General features: G+C 37.5%; 1 protein-coding gene and 1 pseudogene across 1 annotated transcript in view; both read right to left on the reverse strand.

Moving 5' to 3' along the window:
* The window catches only part of EYS (eyes shut homolog), a 1,675,061-nt gene that overhangs the window by 80,671 nt on the left and 1,573,563 nt on the right, over positions 1-20,827 (reverse strand). The window contains 1 exon segment of the mRNA XM_063097631.1: positions 895-1,077. Coding sequence (XP_062953701.1) covers positions 895-1,077 — 183 coding nt within the window.
* Positions 13,531-13,644, reverse strand: LOC134379306 (U4 spliceosomal RNA; annotated as a pseudogene).

Here is a 20,827-nt window from a genome sequence, read left to right on the forward strand (position 1 = left end):
TGGGGAAGAAATTCAAACAAGTTTTGCAGGTAGAATGAACAACACTTCACATGATAAAGTGTTCCCCATCCTCACAGAGGTGGTGGGAGGCTGACATACCACACTTCACTTGGGGTGTAGGCTCCTTTCACACATGTTTATACAGAAAAGAATGTTTGGTGTTAGGAGACAGTCACTGAGCTAGCTGAAAAACACAGAGTGTTATTTATCCTAGCACAACACACGATGGTTGAGAGAAAGGTCTTCTGGTATAATATGATGATTTCACAGATGAGAACACTGAGCTCAGAGAAGGTAAGTGATTAATTGCTTTACCTGGTAAAACATATGCACTTTTCCTTGACCTAATGCGTGCATAAGTGGTTTCTACTTGAGAAACAAATTTAAGTTATAAGTTGACTTCCTGCCAATTCTAGGGCACTGAAGTACTTTGTTACAGGTTGAGTACTTTCTTAATTTCTTGCTCCTTTAATTTAGAATGGCTTTCTTTGAGGGCAACAACCATTCTCACTTCACAACACACTGTAAAATGAGGTTCTTTCTGAGAATTTTCCTTCTCTCCTTATATATGGAAACAAAGAAATGGAGAAAAGCACAAGTCAATAAGGTCACTTCCCATGTGACTTGGTCACCTTCTTGTCCTCATGTTTGCCTGCAGGAATTCTTTTTCTTGATTATAAGAGGTAGCCCTGGTGTGAAGAAGGGCTTCAGAGAGGGTTAGGGAGCTGCTGAATACTTTGGACTGCAAGGAATGTGCTTGAGGCAGAAAACAGGAGGAGGACTGCATCTAGGCAAATGCCTTTTTTATCCATAGCCAATTAGAGTGTCCCTGAAGAATTTCTAAAGTATTCTTAAAGGATCTAGGCAAGTCCTAGAGGGTTCAATTAATCTTACCGTGGCCTTTCTGTCCAGTAAAAAATATCAAGTTATTTTGCACTGCCAAATGGTTGTTTGCCAGCTGAAACTTCAAGTGGAATTCATAATGGAAGCTGATGTCTAAGATCCGTGAATAAGCCAGGAATGAAGTGTATCCAAAGGCATCTGTGCCACTGAACCTGGGCTGAATAATATTAATAGCTGTGGAAAAACCCAAACCAAATAGTTAAAATAAACCTATACATGAACTTGCAAAAGGAGAGTTATGTTTTGCTGATGCATCTGATGATAGTCTGTTTACTTCACATTAATTACACTTCAGTGTCCTTCAGCATTAAGCAACTAAGTGACTCAATAGGAAATTTCAAAACCAGAACAAAGAAAGTGCAGTGTTTTGAGATCCTGTATATAAAGCTTTCACTCACATACCCTTGCTACATAATGAAGAATTTACTTACAAAGCAAAACCCTATATTTTAAAGCTTAATTTTAGAAATAGAAAAGATTACTAGCAGCCAAAATATTTGCTCAGGTGCTTTGTAAACATGATTTGCTTCCAAACACTGGATACGACTTAGAGAGGAACTCACAGCTTGGAACAAACTGTGCTTTTCTAATCCTGAATCTTTATATGAGCCAAAACCACAGGTCAGGGTTAGGAAAGGCAAGAAATAGAAGGGAAATTGGTTAGTTTTCATCACTGTATTGTGAGTGACCATAACTTTGAGTAAAAATAATTATCTAAAAGAAATGTTCATCCTTGTTCTGTGGAGATGCTTGTTAGATAACAAAAACACAGATTTTAATAGGTCTAAAACTGTTGGGAGATTTAGTAGAAACAGGAAATGGTAAAACAGAAATTCAAGGGCTAGTGTGGACAAGATAGAATTTAATTGAGGAATGCCATTAGCCATCTATTTTCTTTTCATTCTGCCTCCGACTTTCTTGTATCCAATTCTTCTCTTTCACTGTTCTGCTTTCTTTGTAAATAGTCTCAACTGGTTTTTATTTCCCTATTTCAAGAGAATCACTGGAAACACAATGGGGAATTTTAACCCCAACTTCTGTCTGTTATTGATGGTGTCCCCAGATTAAAGGATACTCTTAGGACTTATTTCTACTGGCTAGGGACAGTTTGATAGAGGGGAGAAGAAAATAATTATGTCCACAGAATGGATCTGTCACATGCTCAGCATTTCTTAGTCTAGAGCTACTCTGTCCAATAACGTAGCAACTTGCTGTCTTGATTACCTTATGTTACTTCCTTCTCAAGAGATGTTAGATCTCCTGGGAAGTTGTAAAACTAGAATTTTTAAAAGTCTTAAATATCCTCGCTCTGGTGCTTAAAACAAAAATGCTTAAGATAAAAGAGATTGTTATATCTGGTTATAATTGTTTATACAGCAAATAATTCTTCTATACTGGGAAAAATGATTCTTGTTATCAGAGGCTTTTATTTCTGTTTGTTTCACGTGACTATTAAACTAGGGTATTTGTGTGGAATAAGCTGAATACTTTGTTTTGATATTTTATTAAAATCTTATCAGTTTATTCCTTGAAATGTGTAGCATAGGATAAATGTAACTTTCGTAAAACTCACCAGAATCTGCAGTTGGGGTTTTGGGACATATTACATCTTGTATATATTTTTTATTTAATAAAAGAATTTATGGTTGTGTTCCAGAAATAGTAAGACTCTTCCCATCAGGTATTTCACTTTTTGACTGAGGGAAATAAAATACACTAGAATTGAAAGAGAATAAAAATACTGACAGTCTTTCAATGTTGGCATTAAAAAATAGTGAAAATAGAATTTAATTAAATACTAAAATAGAAGAGGAATGACTATCTTTTTCTTTTAAGATTTCTTCCTGTTAATAACTTACAACTGAGTCTACCTAAAGGTTTCATTACGTTTAGGTTAGATTGACAAATATTTATTTTACTGTCAGTCTTTCTGGTAAATGCTAGTGGCACAAAGATAAGAAAGCTTGGTTCCTACCCTCAAGGAACTAGCAAGAGGTCAGTAAATTTATTTAACTGCACTGTACTGAAAGCTGAGGCTTGGCTGATGAGCAACAAGTCACCTGGCAGATGAAGGGGAAAGATCATTTCAGGTAGAAGGAACAGCATGTTCTAAGGTGGTAAGGCCCAAACAGAATGTCATACTCAGGGAACTCATGGAGGTTGCAAATTTTAGAATGCAGTATGAAAAGTGAGAGTGAAAGAAAACGAAATGAGATACTCAGACAGGGGTCAAATTGTAAAGGGCTTGATATTTTCTTCATAATCCTTGGGCAGTGATCAAAATTGCTGTTTAGAAATCTCACTCTGTTGATGAAGTGTGAAGCTCAGATGAATGAGAGCTGGAGGATACACATTTGGTCAAGAATAAAAATGAGAACTTTGTGGATAAGAATTCTAACAATGAGTTAAGCTTACACAGAATTGTAAATGTAAAGCAATTTATGGGTAACTCATTGAACAAGATAATGTTGTGATATTTACATAGTTAATTAATAGAAATGTGTTATCAGTGCTAATATCCACTCAGAATTAAGTTCACAACACAGTTTTATACTATCAAAAAGAAATACATTTGAAGTTTGAAAATAACTATGGAAGTTGAGAATAATTATGTCCACAGAATGGATCTGTCACATGCTCAGCATTTCTTAGTCTAGAGCTACCCTGTCCAATAATGTAGCAACTTGCTGTAGGTGGCTGTTGAGTGCTTGAATTGTAGCTAGGCTTGCCTGAGATGGGATTATTATGAAAAAAGAATGCAAAACATCTTATTAATAACATTTTTAAATGCATAAATGTTGGGTTAAACAAAATGTATTATGAAATAAATCTCACCTGTTTATTTTTACTTTAAAAATGTAAATAATACAAAACAAAATTACATAGGTATCCCATATTCTATTTCTACTGAATGGTATTGCTGGGAGAACCAGGTATTTCCTGACAGGTAAGTTCTTCCTCTAAATCCTTAGTTGTGACTTAAGTAAAGGGGACTTTTCTTTTGGTAACTTTGAGACTATGAAAAGATAGGGCCTCTGTAAGGAGCAAAAGGACTCAGGAGAAGGAGTCAAATATCATATAGCCCATCACTAAGAGGCTTCCATGTCCTCATCCACGCTGTCTCTATCATGCTGCGTCAGGCAGAACACAGAAGGACACAGATTAGGATAAAGAAGACTTTCAATCTTACAAATTGTTCTTCCAATTCTTTAAAGTAAGCCTTTTACGATCTTTAACCAGGCAACAGTTGGTTAATTTGGTTACTGTGTTGACCAAATTCCCAGATGAGAGCATCAGTTATCATCAAATCAGGAGACTGATTAAAGGGTTATAAACTTCTGTTTTCTAGACATTTAATATGGCAAATTTTTCTCATTCCCAATAATGGCAGAGAAATAAGGCATTATTGTTTTAAATGTAACTGTGTATTTTTCCTTTTAAAAAATCCTGCAGTTAGTTCTTCCTTAATCTGAATTACTGAAGTTTTATGTACAGAAATGATCAAGATGAGCTATTGGGATGTAAGAAAAAGCCCTATAAATAGCTCAGATTTCAGAACTTCTTCCCCTTAACTCTGCAATTGGTGACGCTTCCTGAAGCCTGTTGGCTGGTGCTAAAACATGAGCTACTGTCATTCGTAATGATGGAGGGGGCAGCTTGAGCCAGCCAGCAAAGCTTGATTCTGGATTTTCTCACTTCCTATGTAGACTTGGGCAAGTTGAACCTCTTTAACCTCTCTGTTTTAGTTTCTTCATCTATAAAAGGAAGAAGTAAGAGTACCTAACATTTTGTGAAGAATGATGAAAGTATGTGGTTGAAGGAAACAAACATCTGAGCTAACCTCAGATCTCAAGTGAGCAAACCTCTCGCACCAGCGCTGCAGTCCTACCGCATCTTCCCAGTCAAGGCACTTTCCCAGTCTCTAAGACAACTATTTCATACTTGCCCTTTCTCCACAAACATCTTACACTCATTGTCTCTCTACGGTTAATGATCCTCCTTCTTATTTCACTGAGAAAAATACACCCTATCCAAACAGAACTACCCCATCCTTTAACCATCAAACCTTCTCACTCTCAACTCTTTCATTTTGATCCCTATGCTCTGCCTTCCCTCTGGTTACAGGTTGACTCTACCTGGTTATTGTATCTACTCCTCCTCATCTGCCCAAGAACATCACTTCAGAAGTTCTGTCCCATCTCCCAGGAGACACTGAACTCTTCTCTACTGGAGCATTCCCTTCAACATCAAATGTGCTAGAACATCTCCCTCATATAAAAATCTTCCCTCAACTCCACATTGCCCTCTAGTGACTGCTTGTTTCTCTGCTCACCACTTTAGCAAGATGCTTCTAAAGTGTGTCTCTATTGACTCTCTCAAATCTTTAACCACTCATTCACTCTTGATTTCATTCTAATCAAATTATCTTCTCTATGTTGTCTTTGAAAATTCTTAAGACCACCGTCTTTCTAAATCCAATGTCAATTCTGTTTTCATCTCATTCAATGTCTCAGAAGCAACTGACATGGTTGATTATTTTTCTCTTGAAATGCTTTCTTCATTTGGTTTTCATGATACTGCCCTCTCCTACTACTCTTCCTGCCTTAGTAACTGCTCCTCCTAATTCTCCTTTTCTCCTGGGTATATCCATTTACCTTCACTTTGTATTCGATCATAAGTACCATCTAAAGGGGATGACTTCTGAATAATAGCCTCTGCCCCGACTTCTTCCAGAGTTCCAGATTCATGTATCCAACTACCTACCAGATATTGGACATACATTTGATGAGCACATACAAAACAGAATTCTTTATTCCCATATCTATAATCTTCTCTCTCAACCCAATCCCTTCCCTTCCCTCCCCAGTCAAATTTCTTTCCAGGCTTCTCCCTCTTTGCTAAGAACAAAAACCAGGCAGCATCTTTAAATTGTCTTTCTCTGCTAACTCAACCAGTCAATGAACAAATTCTGTTTAATTTCATTTTCAAAATAGATACCAAATATCACTGTCTTCTACCACCTCCGTTAATGCCACCAAAGTTCAATGCACTATTTTTTCTAGCCTGGGCTACTGTCTTTGCTTCTTAACTGTCTCCCCTCTGTCACTTTTGTCCTCTTACAGTCTCTTTTCCCATATCGTAGCCAAGTGATCTTTTAAATAAAATTGCATATTAAAAATCCTCCAGTGTTTTCCCTTGAAGTCTGAAATAAGATAAAAACTCCTTACCAGAGTCTAAAGCCCCCACTCTTCAAATTTATTTCACACTCACTTCTTGCTCAGTCCACTCCAACCACACTAACTTCTTCACATTTCTCAAACCTAACACGATCCTATAGTTTTCAATGCCTGAGACACATTCTTGAAGGAAGTGAGGGAGCAGTGCATGGCCTGCTCAAATGTCCTCTCTTCAGAGGGGTCTTCCCTGACTACTCTATTAAACTATTAATCTTCTCTTACCTGCACAATCTCTAGTTCCTTAACCTGCTTTACTTACTATGGCCTAATTTCATCATAAACTATTTATTTGTTTACTTTTTATTTTCTCCCTAATTAGGTGGCAGATCCCATTAAGGCAGAGCGCTTGCCTGACTTTTGTAAACTCCAGGATAGGCAACAATGTCTGGATGCATGTAAAGGGTTTAACATAGTGTTTTATGTATATATATATATATATATATATATATATATATATATATATATATTGTTTATCTAGTATCTGTTCTTATGTGACTGAGGAAACTAGTCTGTACTTACTTGACTATTTTGTCCTTGAGTAACTAATTGGAGCTGTTGAGTGAAGTCGAGAAATAGAATTTCTACACCCTCATCAATACTAATCATCTAATCATTGCTTGTTTCAATTTTTTTTTTTTTTTTTCATTTTTCTAGTCATTTGCCTCTAGAGAATAAGACTGGATTTTTGCAATGATACTAGAATCTTAATTCTCCTTGTGTGGGCAAAAATTCAGATAATATATTATACATATTGATATTGAAAATCAAGGCATAGGGACAACTTGACAAATCTGTTGTTTTTCATAATTAAATTGTATAAATATAACTATAATTTAATAAATATATATATAATTCAATCTTATAAACATTAGTTTCTGTTTAATATTTGACAATAATGTAGTTTTTTAACTCATAAGTTAAAAATACTAAATATGTTTCCTAGGACAATTGATAGTTTTTAACAGAAATTTTTGGCTTTTGCATGACAAAATATCTGTATGACGCCCTTACAGTCTTGTTTAAAATTTTACAATATGGACTTGGAAAAAGTTCCTCAAGACCATCAAAAAAGAATACTTGAAAATCTATTTCCAGGATAGATTGTCTTGTTTAAACATATATGTATTTTTGAAATAAAGTTCATTTCTTTATTTTTATACAGATACAAAAACCAAAAATCTGTGGTTGATTTGTACTTGCATTCTGTTTTCTATATATGCTGCTGTATATAACCTCAGCAGAGTGGGCACCAGGGAGTGCTGAGCTAGTGAAAATCTAATTCAGTTTTTCCTCCTCTATTATGTATTTTAATGAAGCAAGCAGATGGTAGATAGAGTTTTCCCTGGAAAATGCTGATTTTGAAAGACTCCAGAATGCCAGTTTTCTAAGCATGATGTTTAGCAACATTCGTATCTCAAAAGATACATTTAACTTTAACGGGAAAATTAATCTACCCTTAGGCAGATGGATAAATTTGCAAAAATATTTGTGCAAGACCACTTCTTGCTTCTCCAGCTTTCTTTTGTAGATTTGAGCACAAACATCTTCCCTTTATCTTTGTTCTTAGCTGCTTCTTAGTAATATAGCAATAGATATAGCACAATATCCTGCTCAAATGCAATTAGGTCATAAAACTACGTACGTGATCGTTGCCATTTCCTTTTCTGTTATTAAACAAGCTCCTTGCAGAGCATGCTTCCAGACTGTACAGCATTATAATTTAGAAATAAAAACGTGGTAACATAAACGTGATTTTCATTTAAAGGAAATAGAAATAAGAGCCTCCTGAAATATTGCTAACAGTTATAGGTAACAGTGACTTGCACAGGAAACATACACTTACCTTTTTGAACCAAGATAAAGATACTCAATACATGAATAAGATAAAGCTATCTATTCAAATGGGTACATAATATTCAATTGCCCACAGGTAAAAAAACATGAAATAAACATCATTGGTTGTTTGCCAATTCCTGCTTATACTAAATTATTCAAGCATTCTGTATAGATATTTAATTCCTATGATTCTCACTTCTCTAACTGTCAGAGAGAGGCTAAGAACAAATAGAATTTTACATTTAAGATAGGAAAACTGATGAAAATGTAGAGCATCACCACTCCCACCAGCAAAAAAATGATAAATGATCAGAATCTGAAGCAGCACATTCTTTTTAGATGCATAATTCTTAGAAATTAGTGCCATCTTCTGGCTTTTTAAAGTAACTGCTTTAAATCTAAACCAGGTACTGGTCGGATGTTTTATAGTACCACAAAATGTCAAAAAAGAAGAAAAAAAAAATCCCTGAAACATATCGGTTCACACTGCAATATCTGCATTGCATTAGAGTTTGTGGCATAAACTTTGAGAATAGTAAAATCTTCACATACCTCTATAATTCACATTACAGAAGCTGTGCAAGTTTATACTGGATTAAGTGTCCTTGGTTTGTAGTTTATTGTGATAAAATAAAATTTCTAGATATTGCACACATTATTCTGGAGCTAATGTGTTTTGAACACTTTTTCATTTCATTTCTAACTCATGAATTTCTTTAAGCCAGTGAATTTTTGGGCAAGAAATTAAGAAACATTGAGGTTGGAATAGGTAATCTTTCAAGTTCAGTGGAAACATGCTTTTAGTTTTTTAATCTATCATTTTTAAAGACATGGATGTGTAAGTGTACTTTTAGATACTCCAAAGTAATGAAAATAGCAATTATAATACCAGCTGCTAGATGCCCTAAATTATTTTATTTCTTATAGAACGCCAGTGAGATGTTATACTTATATTCCTGTCTTATAGATGAAGAATCTGAGACTCAGAGACTCAGAGAGGTTCAGGCACAGAGCTAGCAAAGCAGAGTCAGGATTTGAACCCACATGCATCTGACTCTTTCTAACATATGCCACCTACCACACTGCAATGGGTGAGATATTAGGGACATTGGATAATTAAAAGCCATTGATAGATGTTTTATATTAATAAAGTTTGTACTCCTCATAAATTGATTTTATACAATTTTATTCTATTTTTCTCCCAAGTCCTGGCTATGGACTCACAAAAATGTGTAGGATGCTTATATTTCTTCTTCTATATTTAGTACAAATGTAAATATATATTAATTGCATTACAGTGCTGAGCACTTAATTGGTACTCAATATATACCAGTGAATTTATCAACAGATAGGTTTTAATAGAAGCTTAATTGTTTTCCAATATGCAGAGAATATAAATGAAAAATAATAGTGGTTAAAAAAATCAATGTGTCTTGGATCCAATCAAGATGGTGGAATAGACGGTCCGCAGCATCACTCTCTCCCACCAATCAACCAAATTTACAACTATAAAAATGTAACATCAGCCAAGCCGGGGCCACTGGGACTCAGGGGAAGAGGAGCAGAGACCTACGGAGTTCATGAAGGCGGGAGAAACTACGATGAGAGAAAGAAAATCTGCTGTGAGCATTTCGGGCGGTGGCTGCTTTAAGGCTGGAGCTGATGAGCACATGGAGCAGGAGCTGGCAGAAGCCACAGCTGTGCCCGTCAGTGTGCCCATCAGATGGAGTTACTTGGAGGCGGCAGGAGAGAAGAGGGCCTTGGTGGCCCCCAGGATAGCAAGACTGCTAATAGGGTTCCTGTGGACCCACGCAGAAGTGAGGAGCCAGAACAGCTGAAAAAAGGGAGCCACTCAGAGGCCAGTGAGTCATTGCAAGGGACCAGTGCAGGGCCCATCCCATGGGAAGTGTTTGCAGCACAAGCGGTGGGGGAGACGGGCCCACCAGAGGGACACTGGGACACAGCAAGGATAGCCGATCTGCCTCCCAATCAGCACAGAACCACTCAGAGGAGACTGGTCAGGAATGCAGAATTGCATGGGGCGCAGTTTGATGAAAAAATTCAGGCTCAGATCAGAGATTCTACATAACACAGATCCACCAGGTCTCTGGAGAGTCGGAAGTACCTATAAGGTCAACCATTAAACCTTGAGCTGCACAAAACGCCTTCCCTAGGGAAACAGCAGCAAAGTGGCAATTTAAACAACCACACAGCTCAAGTACTGGTTCCCACAGGAAGTTCCTCCGTGTTAAAAGCAAAGGACAAAAATTAGTTCCGGCCCAGGCACACCACCAGCACCTTGGGGCCTGCCTGGGAACTGGAAGCTTGGATCTGGGGACTGGACCCCACTCCCATTTCCAGGCAAACTGCACCAGTGCCTTGGGGCCAGTCTGAGGACCTGAAGCATGGAGAAGGGGACTGGACCCCCCTCCCACAACCAGGCACATCATGCCAGCACTTTGGGGCCTGCCCAAGGACCTGAGGCAAGGAGAAGGAGACTGGACCTCTTTCCCACAACCAGGCACACTGAGCCAGCACCTTGAGGCTCAACCAGGGACCCGGGGTATGGAGAAGGGGACTGGACTTCTCTCCCACAACCAGGCACACTGCACCAGTGCCTCAGGGCCTGCCCGGGGACCTGAGGTATGGAGAAGGGGACCAAACACACCCCATAACCAGGCATACCGCCAGTGCCAAGGACCATGCCAAAAACAGCACCTCCACATGGGTGGCCTTCCACAGCCACCACAATAACCATGGCTGCTGCAAAAGCGGCTAGACGCCACAGCCACCATGCAGATGGTCCGCCAACCACTGGAGTGCATTCATACAAGAAGAGTCACCAGCAGAGACAAAGAAAAGAAGAGGATGTCTCTTTCCCCAAAACCCATTTCAGAGTGACAGAAGAAGCATCTGCTCTATGATAATATTGGGGGACCTGATCACATCTCTCAGCATTGGACAGATCATCTAGGTAACAAGTTAACAGAGTAACCATTATTCTTTCAGAAGGAGAGAAGAAATCTAGGGCAATTGGGGGGGGGGAGGGAATAGGGGAAGGGGAGCGGTTGGACAAGGGGCATAAAGAATAATTATGATTTGTAACAATATATATGCTAGTAATATTGATGTAATCAACATATTTCAATGTTCGACCCCGAAAATATGTATAATCGATTTTGATTCAATAAATAAAATAAATTAAAAAAAAATCAATGTGTCTTTAAATTTTCTAAGTACCTAAATGTTTGGAGATATAAGCGTACAAAAACACACACTTGTATGCATATATATTCTGTATACACATATATTCCAGATAATTGGGTATAATTTTTATTTTCTGGTTTTGTTATTGTATAAAAACAGTATAGGAAAAGCAAAAATCTAAAAAGGACCCAAAGTAATAAGGCTGATTTATCTAAGAGCAACATATATTCTAACTGTGAGAGAGAGAGAAAAGAAAAAATTCTTTTTTTTTTTTTTTTTTTTCCTTCTGAGCAGTGAGAGACCCCGAAGTGGTTAACTTCCCTTGGGAACGCTCAAGCGAGAGGCAACCCTTCCTCGGGAAATTGACCCTGAATTGGGATTCTCTTCCTGCATTTATTTTCCAGACCAGGAAGTTACAGGAAGAGACATAGGTGGGGTTATAGTTTAACAATATAGGCTGGTAACTTTCAGTGAAACAAGTCAGATGACATTCCACTAATGCAATTAAGTGATCCATTAACAAAAGCTTGATCTTAGCAAACATTCCTTCTTACAGCAGTTTCTCAGTATCTTTACATAACCATCAGTAACTAGTCTGTCTTTGAGCCAGCAACCTGCTATGCCACAATCCTTATCTTGCAACAGAGACTTACAGCCTGAGGGAAATTTCCTGTATTTAAATGCCTTGATCATAAAGGGGGAAATAACGTCTTTACTACAAAAGCAGTTCTCTAAATTTTCCTGGCCTTAAAGAGGGTGTTTGTAACTTGGATGAGACATCCTGTTCTTAAAGGAAAGCTTGTAATTGATCAAAAATTTTACATAAGACTAGATGCTCTGATAGCAGTAATGTCCTGGACAGTTTTAACATTAAACACTCTGAACTCAGAATCAACTATTTTATGGGCCATTCCGGAGTTTCAACAATTGGTAATTACACCCATTTCACAGCACCTGGAGTGATGCCACTGCAGCCGCCCTGAGAGACGATGACATCACCAGTCCTCACCTGAAGTAAATTAAAAGGACTTGCCATGCTAATTGCTACTAACTTCGCTTTAACGAAAAGAAAACATTCTTAACCAGAGATACTACAAGGACAGTTATAACTTTAAAGATATCCATGGTTTAGGTGAAGAAGTGCTGGAAAAAACACAGCAGCATACTGCAAAATACTATCTAATTTGTGGGAACCGCAACACATGATGTTTCAAAAGCACATAATAAAAAGGAGATTTCTTTATTAATAAATATGGCATGAGAGATTATTCTAAGTAACATTACTAACAAAACAAAATCATCAGCCATGATAGTGAGATTCAAATTCATATTGGAGTATTATTTTTGATTGGAAAAAATCTTGCTATATATAATACTCCCAAGACTTCATGGACTAATAGTGAGCAGGTACCTATCTCAAACTATAATGATATGTAACTGAAATACAAAAAAATGACAAGAATAATTAAGAGAGCTACAGTATGCAAACAGCAATCAGAAAACATAATGAGATAAAATATTTTATTTGCTATAGCACGAAATACCTGGAATATAACTGTATTATGTTTCTTGGTTATAGGCCATAGAAACCAACCCTGGCTGTTTTAAGCAGGAAAGGAATTTGTGGGCAGGAGACAAATTACCTCATGGAATCAGTGGGAAGGCTGGAGAACTAGTGAGTAAAATAGGCAGAAACTAAGGAAGATAGGCAGCTCAAACAAACATCACCAGGTTCACTAGCCACGTTCACCTTGTATGATCAGCATTGTCAGGAAGCAAGCGATGGTATCTCTGTAATTGGAGACAGCTGTGCGACTACCTCAGCTACAAATAATTTCTAAATATCACTGTCTTTAGGGTTTAAATCCTGGGGAGAGTATCTCATTGGTCTATCCTAGGTCACATGTGTGCACACAAATAGGAAGGAAGTTCAGGTGCTACATAGCCAAAAACCAAAATCCAAACAAAACACAGTACCAAATAGGTGTCTCCCACAAGCCTTTGGTTGCCCAGTGTCATTGTGTGTCCTTCTTATACTTGCATTCCCAAATCGAAACTTCCTTCTAACATGATGCAATGTCCCACATATAACGAAAAAATGTGTCACCCTTTTTCCCAATGGAGCCTTATTAAAATCTCTTCTTTTATTGCATTTTATTCCAAGTACAGGATCTCTGTGTAATTGCCATTTATTCTCATGTTTATGTTGTGATCCTGTCCTGATATAAACTAAATTTCAAATTACCAAACCTGAATACTTTCCAGAAACTAGGGAGCACAGGACAACTGTAATGCAATCTGGACATATCTATGATTTTTCTTGGTGACATAATCAGAAGTACTGTTAATACTATTGCAGTTTTCAAGTCGTCACGGTGGGGTATTGGGAAAAGTTTTCAATTAGCAATAATCGCGCCTCGGATAAACCTTATTGGCTACGATACTGCCACTGCGCAAAGCTAATACTATTGCAGTTTGTTGATCACCGGAGTCCACAAGAGGTAGTCCAAAGCAAGGGACTTGACATAGGGAGCTAATTACAAAGAGTGAATAGGACCAGTGAACAGGGCACGGTGAGGGCACCCGGAGAATTGCAACAGCTGAACAGCTGAAAGCAGCTGTCATGGCTGAAGCTAAATGGACAAAGGGAACACACAGCATTACAAAAGCCCAAGAGCCATGACCTCCTGGTGGGAGCTGGGTCTGTGACGATGGCTGCTCATCAGAACATGGCACCAGGGGTGGGGAGGTCTATCAAGTGGGAGCTGGAACCAATGGTAGATGTAACTACTGGTGTAAAGGAGAGGGGAGAAATACTCTAGTTTCTCTCTTTCTCCTACTCCCTTGTCTCCTGACAGGGCCTTTCCTTGGCAGGAGAAAATACAGTCTGCACAAGGGTGACAGATGAATCTCAGAGCAAACAGGCAAACAACTGGCACATGCTTCAATGAGGGAAACCCTGGGCTTACAATTCTCATTTCCAGAACTGGTGAGAAGGCTGCTTCTGATATTATAACTTTCTTCTTTGAATAATCTATTTTTTGATGTAGGAGAAGCAGATTTAAATTCTTCCTTCCATACTCTGCTTGCTTTCAGCTAGTCCCTGAAGCTGGTTGGATTCTATACCTGGTGGTGATGCACATCTTCATTCCTGAGAGACCTGGCCATGGTGGGCCTGCTGTCTGGGCTTCATGAGGCCTCCATTAACTCTCACCACTGTACGTGTGAGGCTTTTCACTGAGTGTGTGTGTGTGTGTGTGTGTGTACGCGCACGCCCACACTTGCATCGTGGGCTGCTTTAGCAGTCTAGTGAAGCCAATGGGAACTCTCCTTAGAGTAATGTTTCTAAATTCATGAAATAAAATCCATAGGATTATAAAAAACTCCTTTAAAAAAGTTAATAAAATGTAACCAAAATTTTGTCAGAAAATAAAATGTATAGTTCTTTCATAATGCATTTAAATAAGATCTAGCAGCAGGTATAATAACTATAGCAATTTCACAATGAGAAAAGCACAAAAATATTTTAATATGGTATTAAGAATTGTAATGTGATATGAAGGGATCTGTTTTCTCTTGATGGCAAAGTCACAGGTACTGATAATACTTCTGTTTTTTTGCTGACATTCATAATTAAGAATACATTAAGTTTTTGTTAGAGTTTATAAAAAGATGTAATTTTCTTTTCCTCAATCACATTCACAGGTTCTTTGACCTAGAGGGTAACCTGAGTTCTACTAGAAGTCTTTTCTTTACCTGCTGCCTAATTCTCCCACCCTCGGTGTTTGCTCAAACCTCCCCTTCTCATTGAGGCTACCTTGTCCTACCCTGCTCACCCTATTTACTCGCATCTATCCCTTTGTGATATAGTTTTTTAAAAACACTGTCTTGGCCTAGTATTGAGGCTCTGGTTCCCCCAAACCAGAGGCCAGTTGGTTCCCCTTCTTGACCAGCTGATTAAGTCCACATCTTCAAAATCTTCCCCTGCTGGACTCTTGCACTCCAGGCCACTTAACACTCCTGCCCTGATTGCCCTGGACCAGGTACCAGACAACTAGGGACAGACTCTATGCCCTGGAGCACTTGAAATTATTCAAATTAGCCATTCCACAGATGGCCCTCAAAATCTAACTAACCCCTCCCCACTTGCCTTACATAAGCCCTCTACAGCTCTGGCTTGCTCTTACCCTGTCCCTGGGTGAAACCCCCTTGTAGCCCTGCATGGCAGTCTTCTTCCGTTAGAAGCTGTAAGAAAAAGTTCTGCCTATCCAAGTCAGTTGTGTTCTTCCATCAAAAAGAATATTTAAATCTTATAAAGCACCCTGATCCCCTCCCTGACATTTCCTCTCTTTCACCTCTCGACATTTTCGTTTATTTTTATTTTCCCATAGCACCTACTATTGTCTAAGAATTCAGGAGAATATCTCCCCCACACTAAAATGTAAGGTCCATGAGGGCAGAATTTTGTCATTTTTGTTTTCTGCTGTGTTCTGAGCACTGGGAACATTGCCCGGCACACAGCAGGTTCTCTGTGTGTTGTTTATTAAATGAATGCAAGACTCTCCTTTCTGTACCTATTGTGACCAGACACTCTGGGCAACACCTTCAACCCCCTTTGTACCTGCTTGTGTGATTACATAAGAAGCCTGATGTGGGGGGTGGCTGTTGTAGATTCCAGTTCAATGGGACCATTGCTAAGTTTCTAGAAAAAATTCTCTAAACTAGTAGTGCTCACAACCATGGAGAGAGGAAAAGTTGTGAGTATTTAGGAGTTATCAGGAGAGAGATTACCCTTCTGCCACCACTTGATTTCTGTATCTGTGTAATATGAGGGTACTTCAAAAAGTTCATGGAAAATGGAATTAAAAGAATATAAATTTTTCCAGGAACTTTTGGAAGTCCCCTCATAGCACCATGTATCAGTTATAGTTTCAAAGCATACATGGCATCTTTTAGGACAACACCATAAAACTCTAAAAGGTGGCCCAGGGAGTGTTGTCACAGAGACTTCGACAGACTATTTTGCCATTTTTGTAAGGTCAAAAAATATTGGGTGATGGGTTTCATGATAAGACTAGTATCTCTCCTTGCCTTCTTTCTTTCCCTGTAAAGTAAGTCTGCTGATTGGAAGTAATATTGTTCAGGACACTGTAATGATTTATCCTGTGTTGACAAGTCCATCAATAGAAATGGTGAAAGAAACATGACTAGTAGAGAAAGCAAATCCAAATCCAGAATATGAGTAAGTAATCAGGATAGTAAGGACAAATTTCTTCCACTACCACAATATAAGCAACCTGTCACTGATGGCTGACTAGACCCCTTTAACCCGAGGGACTATATCAGGGGTCAAGTCGTTTGTTGCCATTGGGAAATCAAGATTCAAAAGTGCACTTTTGAAGTTATACCTATTGAGGCAAGTTCATGCTGAGGCTTTGCATGGCCTCAGATACTTCCACCATAGCCACTTCCACATGTTCCCAGATTGCATTCTAAAATCCTCTAGCAATCCATATTTCTTCCATCAGAAAATGTGTGTAATATTTTTCCTGGATTTTTTCCAGCAATAGGTATCTCTGCTCTTTCTAGTTTTTGGCAGTTTGTTGAGAGTCATTTGTCTAGATGTTATCTTTATGGAATTTCCCTGATTACTTGTGAGTTTTGACACCTTTTATTTGTTGGCCATTTGTATACTCTTCAGTGAAATGTCTGCTCATATCTTTATTCATTTTTCTTTTGAGTTTATCTTTATTTTGACAATTCTTAAGAGCTCTCTGAATATTATATTAATCCTTTGTCACACTGCAAATTGTTTCTCCAAATTTATTGTTTTTCCACTGACTTTAGATGTGAAATCTTTTGCAATTCAAAAGATTTTATTTTTTATTTTTATATATTATCCAAATATTTTCTTTTACAGCTCCAGAATGTCTTGTCTTGGTTAAGAACCTTTCCCTTATTCCTAGACTCTACATGTAGTTTCCAAGATTTGGACCTAAGATAGTCACTGAAATATACTTATATTTAAGTCTTTAATAAATCTGGATTTTATCTTAGTGTATAATGGAAAATGTATCTTCCACTTGGAAAATAAGTTGTGTCAGTTCTATTCATTACATAAAAAACTATCTCACAATTGAATAAAATAGCAATTTTGTTATCTATGGCATTCTCATATGTAGAGGATTCATAAAGCAAATGTACTTCACAGGGCCTGGTTTTCCAAGGCTTGCAGTTTCAAATATTGACCTTGCAAAGGACAGGAAATTTTCTTCAGGCTATAAAGTCTCTGGTGTAAGCTAAAGAATACTAACATAGCAAGGTTGCTGGCTGAAAGACAGACAAGTTACTGATTGATATGTAAAGATACTGAGAAATTGATGTAAGAAGGGAATGTTTGCTAAGATCAAGCTTTTGTTAATGGATCACTTAACTGCCTTACTGGAATGTCATCTGCCTTGTTTCACTGAAAGTTACCAGCCTATATTGTTAAACTATAACCCCACCTATGTTCTCTTCCTGTAACTTCTTGATCTGGAAAATAAATGCAGGAAGACAATCCCAATTCAGGGTTAATTTCCCAAGGAAGGAATGCCTCTTGCTTGAGGGTTCCAGGGGAGATTAACCACTTTGTGGCTTCTCACTGCTCAGAAGAGATGGGCTTTGAGTAATCCTTTGTGACTCCGTCACACAGGGAAAGTGGGGTGACAAATCTGTGAGGGCTAAGCAACAACCATATATACTGAAATTTTTGCTGGATTGTCCCCTTGTCTTAGTGATCTAATTGTAGCTTACTATGACAGTACCACATTGATAATGATGATAGTGGTGTAATGTGTGTGTATTCTGATATCTGGGAAAGCAAGTTTCCCCTCACATTTCTTCTTTTTAAAATATTTTTACTAGATATCGATGGGTTGCTATTATACATATTATTCTATATCAGGTTCAAAACCTTTGAAATCTTATGGAATCATTTATGTATTAAGTTTGAGAAAGTTGATATTTTATAGTATTTTATTCTCACCCAAGAATATAATATTTTTAAAGCCATTTATGGATAATTTTATCATCATTAAGATTGTATAATTTTCTACATAGAAGTCAGACTTTTCTCATCAAATTTGTTATAAGTATTTTGTAGGGTTTTTTTTAGTCATGATGAGGAGTGGGAAAATTTCTTATTTCTACTTTTAAGTGGGCTTGAAAGTGTAAAAAGATGTCAAAATAGAAGTTCAGAGAAAATTATGCTAGGTGAAATAAGCCAGGCATAGAAAGAAATATTGCACATCCTCTCTCATAAGTGGAAGATTAAATAAATAAATAAATAAATAAATAAATAAGAAAGAAAGAAAGAAAGAAAGAAAGAAAGATACAACAATCACAATAATTCATTGAACTTCAAGAGAGAACAGAACTGAAGCCACCAGAGGTGGGAAAGGGGGAGAGAGAGGGGGAGTTAGCAAGAAATCTGTAAAAGGCCACAAAAGATGATTACATTGTGCAATGTTGAATATACCAATTATCCTGATTTGAGCATCACATATTGCACACAGGTAATGATATTCAACACTGTAGCCCACAGATTTATACAGTCAATTGTGTTTCAATTAAAAATAAAGAATGGCATAAACAAATAAAAATTTGGTAAATGAGGGGAAAAAAAGAGTTCTGTTGATGCACAAGAAGATAGAAAGGACACATCAAAGTGGGGTGATCAAGATTTACAAAGCAGGTAATGAAAATCAGCTGATGACTCAAATTTCTCACCTTCACTGAGGTATAAAAGGCTTAAAACTCTTGTCATTTCACCTCAAATCAAGAAAGGGGTTTTAAGAACAGAACTTGGAGGGCTTAATATGTGTCCTTGAAGTTTGAGGTGAGGGGACATATTGGATTGACTCCTCCCTGGAAAGTTTAACATGTGGGAGACTGGTTGTCTGCACTGAGGGAGGTGAGAGGCAGCAAAGGAGAGTCTGCTTCTCGACAGGGAAGCATTCCAGGGTCTTTCAGGGAAAGAATGTGAGCATGTTTCCCTTGGGCCTGATATGGGGCATGTGTGGTACACAGACATTGTGGTGTTTTGTTAAGTTCTGACCACAAGGACCAACTTAAGAAGTGAAGATTCCTCAGCACGGCAAACTGGAGGTGATTGCTAGATTGGTAGAAGTTGAGGAAGGAACAAATAACCAGCTGGGATAGAGATGCCATTTCCCAGGGCAAGGAAAATTGCAGGTGGGAGATTGCTAACTTTGGTTCTCCAAAGCGCCCATGAAAGTGCTCCGTGAGACAAAGGTGGCTTTGAGCATTTGCCAGACCCAGAGAGCGGTGATGCCAAATCAACTGGACCATATAATTGAAGGAAGGCATTTCCCGTCCTACTTTCCTCTCCCTGAGCTCTCTGTGCTAAAGGACCAGGAACTGCAGGTAGCCAAACAGAGGAGGAAGAGTTTTGGTTTCCCTTTTCCCTGACTTGAAACTTTCTATCCAACTTAGCCCCAAATGAGGGAGGAAAAAGCATGAAGTTTAATGCAGATGGAACATGTCTATCATATAAAAATAGAAAACCTAACTACTAAGTGGAACTTATGTTTTGTGACCCAGGAATTACCATGTCTAAATTTTAATTTGTGGGGAAAAGAAAGAACACCACAGAGCAAATTTAAAGGGAAAATAGAGGACAAGGTAAAGTTGCTTTGTGCTTACATATGACTGTGCTATTAAGAAGAAAAGCTATTGATTTTTGTTTTTTGTCTAACTAACTAGCTATAGCACCAAACTTTCTGATTAAAATTATACCATCAACAGGAAACAGATTGTATCTTCTTTTCTAGTGTTGATATTGATTATTTTTATTTTTTTTTCTCATTTCATTTGCTTGGACCATCCCAAGAAAATGGAAAATAATAATAGTTACAGCAGACATCCTTGTCAAGTTCTGATTTTAATTGTAGAGATTTTGTTGTTTTATCGTTAGGAATAATGTATGGTTTTGGTTTTAAGGCTTTATTAAGTTTCAGTATTTTTATTCCATTTTTAGTGTCTATTTCTATTTTCTAACTTTTTTATAAACAAGAAGACAAGCACTGCTGAGCTTGATTGGATGCCTTATCTGTATCTATCAAATGATAATTCAGCATAGATTGATATGCTCATAAAATATTTCCCTTTAGTTTATTTTTTGATTGTGAATTAGGTTGATACATTTCCTGCTATTGATTCACTCTTGTATTCTTAGAACATTCTTAGTCATAATATATAATATTTTCATATATTTATTGTTTAATTGTATTTAACCTCCCACCCCCACAGACTGGTCTATAGCTTCTTTTTTTTTTCCCTTGTACTAATGTTACGCGCACTTAATAAAATTAATAGAGAAGTATCTACCTTTTTCTAAGGTCTGGAATAATGTAACACAATCTGTTTTTAATATTTAAGGTAGAATATCTATAAATATGTATCATTGTGGTAACTATTAAAATAGTAGTTATTTAATTATCTTTTAGATGCTAAAGTAGAAATTTAAAAGATATTTTTTACCCATGAGTCAATTTGAATAATTATAATGTGCTAGAAAAATGTGTGTTTTCTCCATGTTTTAAACTTCGCTTGCAATGGACATACATATTTTATTCTCTGTC

Source organism: Cynocephalus volans, chromosome 5 (genome assembly GCF_027409185.1).
Source record: "Cynocephalus volans isolate mCynVol1 chromosome 5, mCynVol1.pri, whole genome shotgun sequence".
Taxonomy (NCBI): Eukaryota; Metazoa; Chordata; class Mammalia; order Dermoptera; family Cynocephalidae; genus Cynocephalus; species Cynocephalus volans.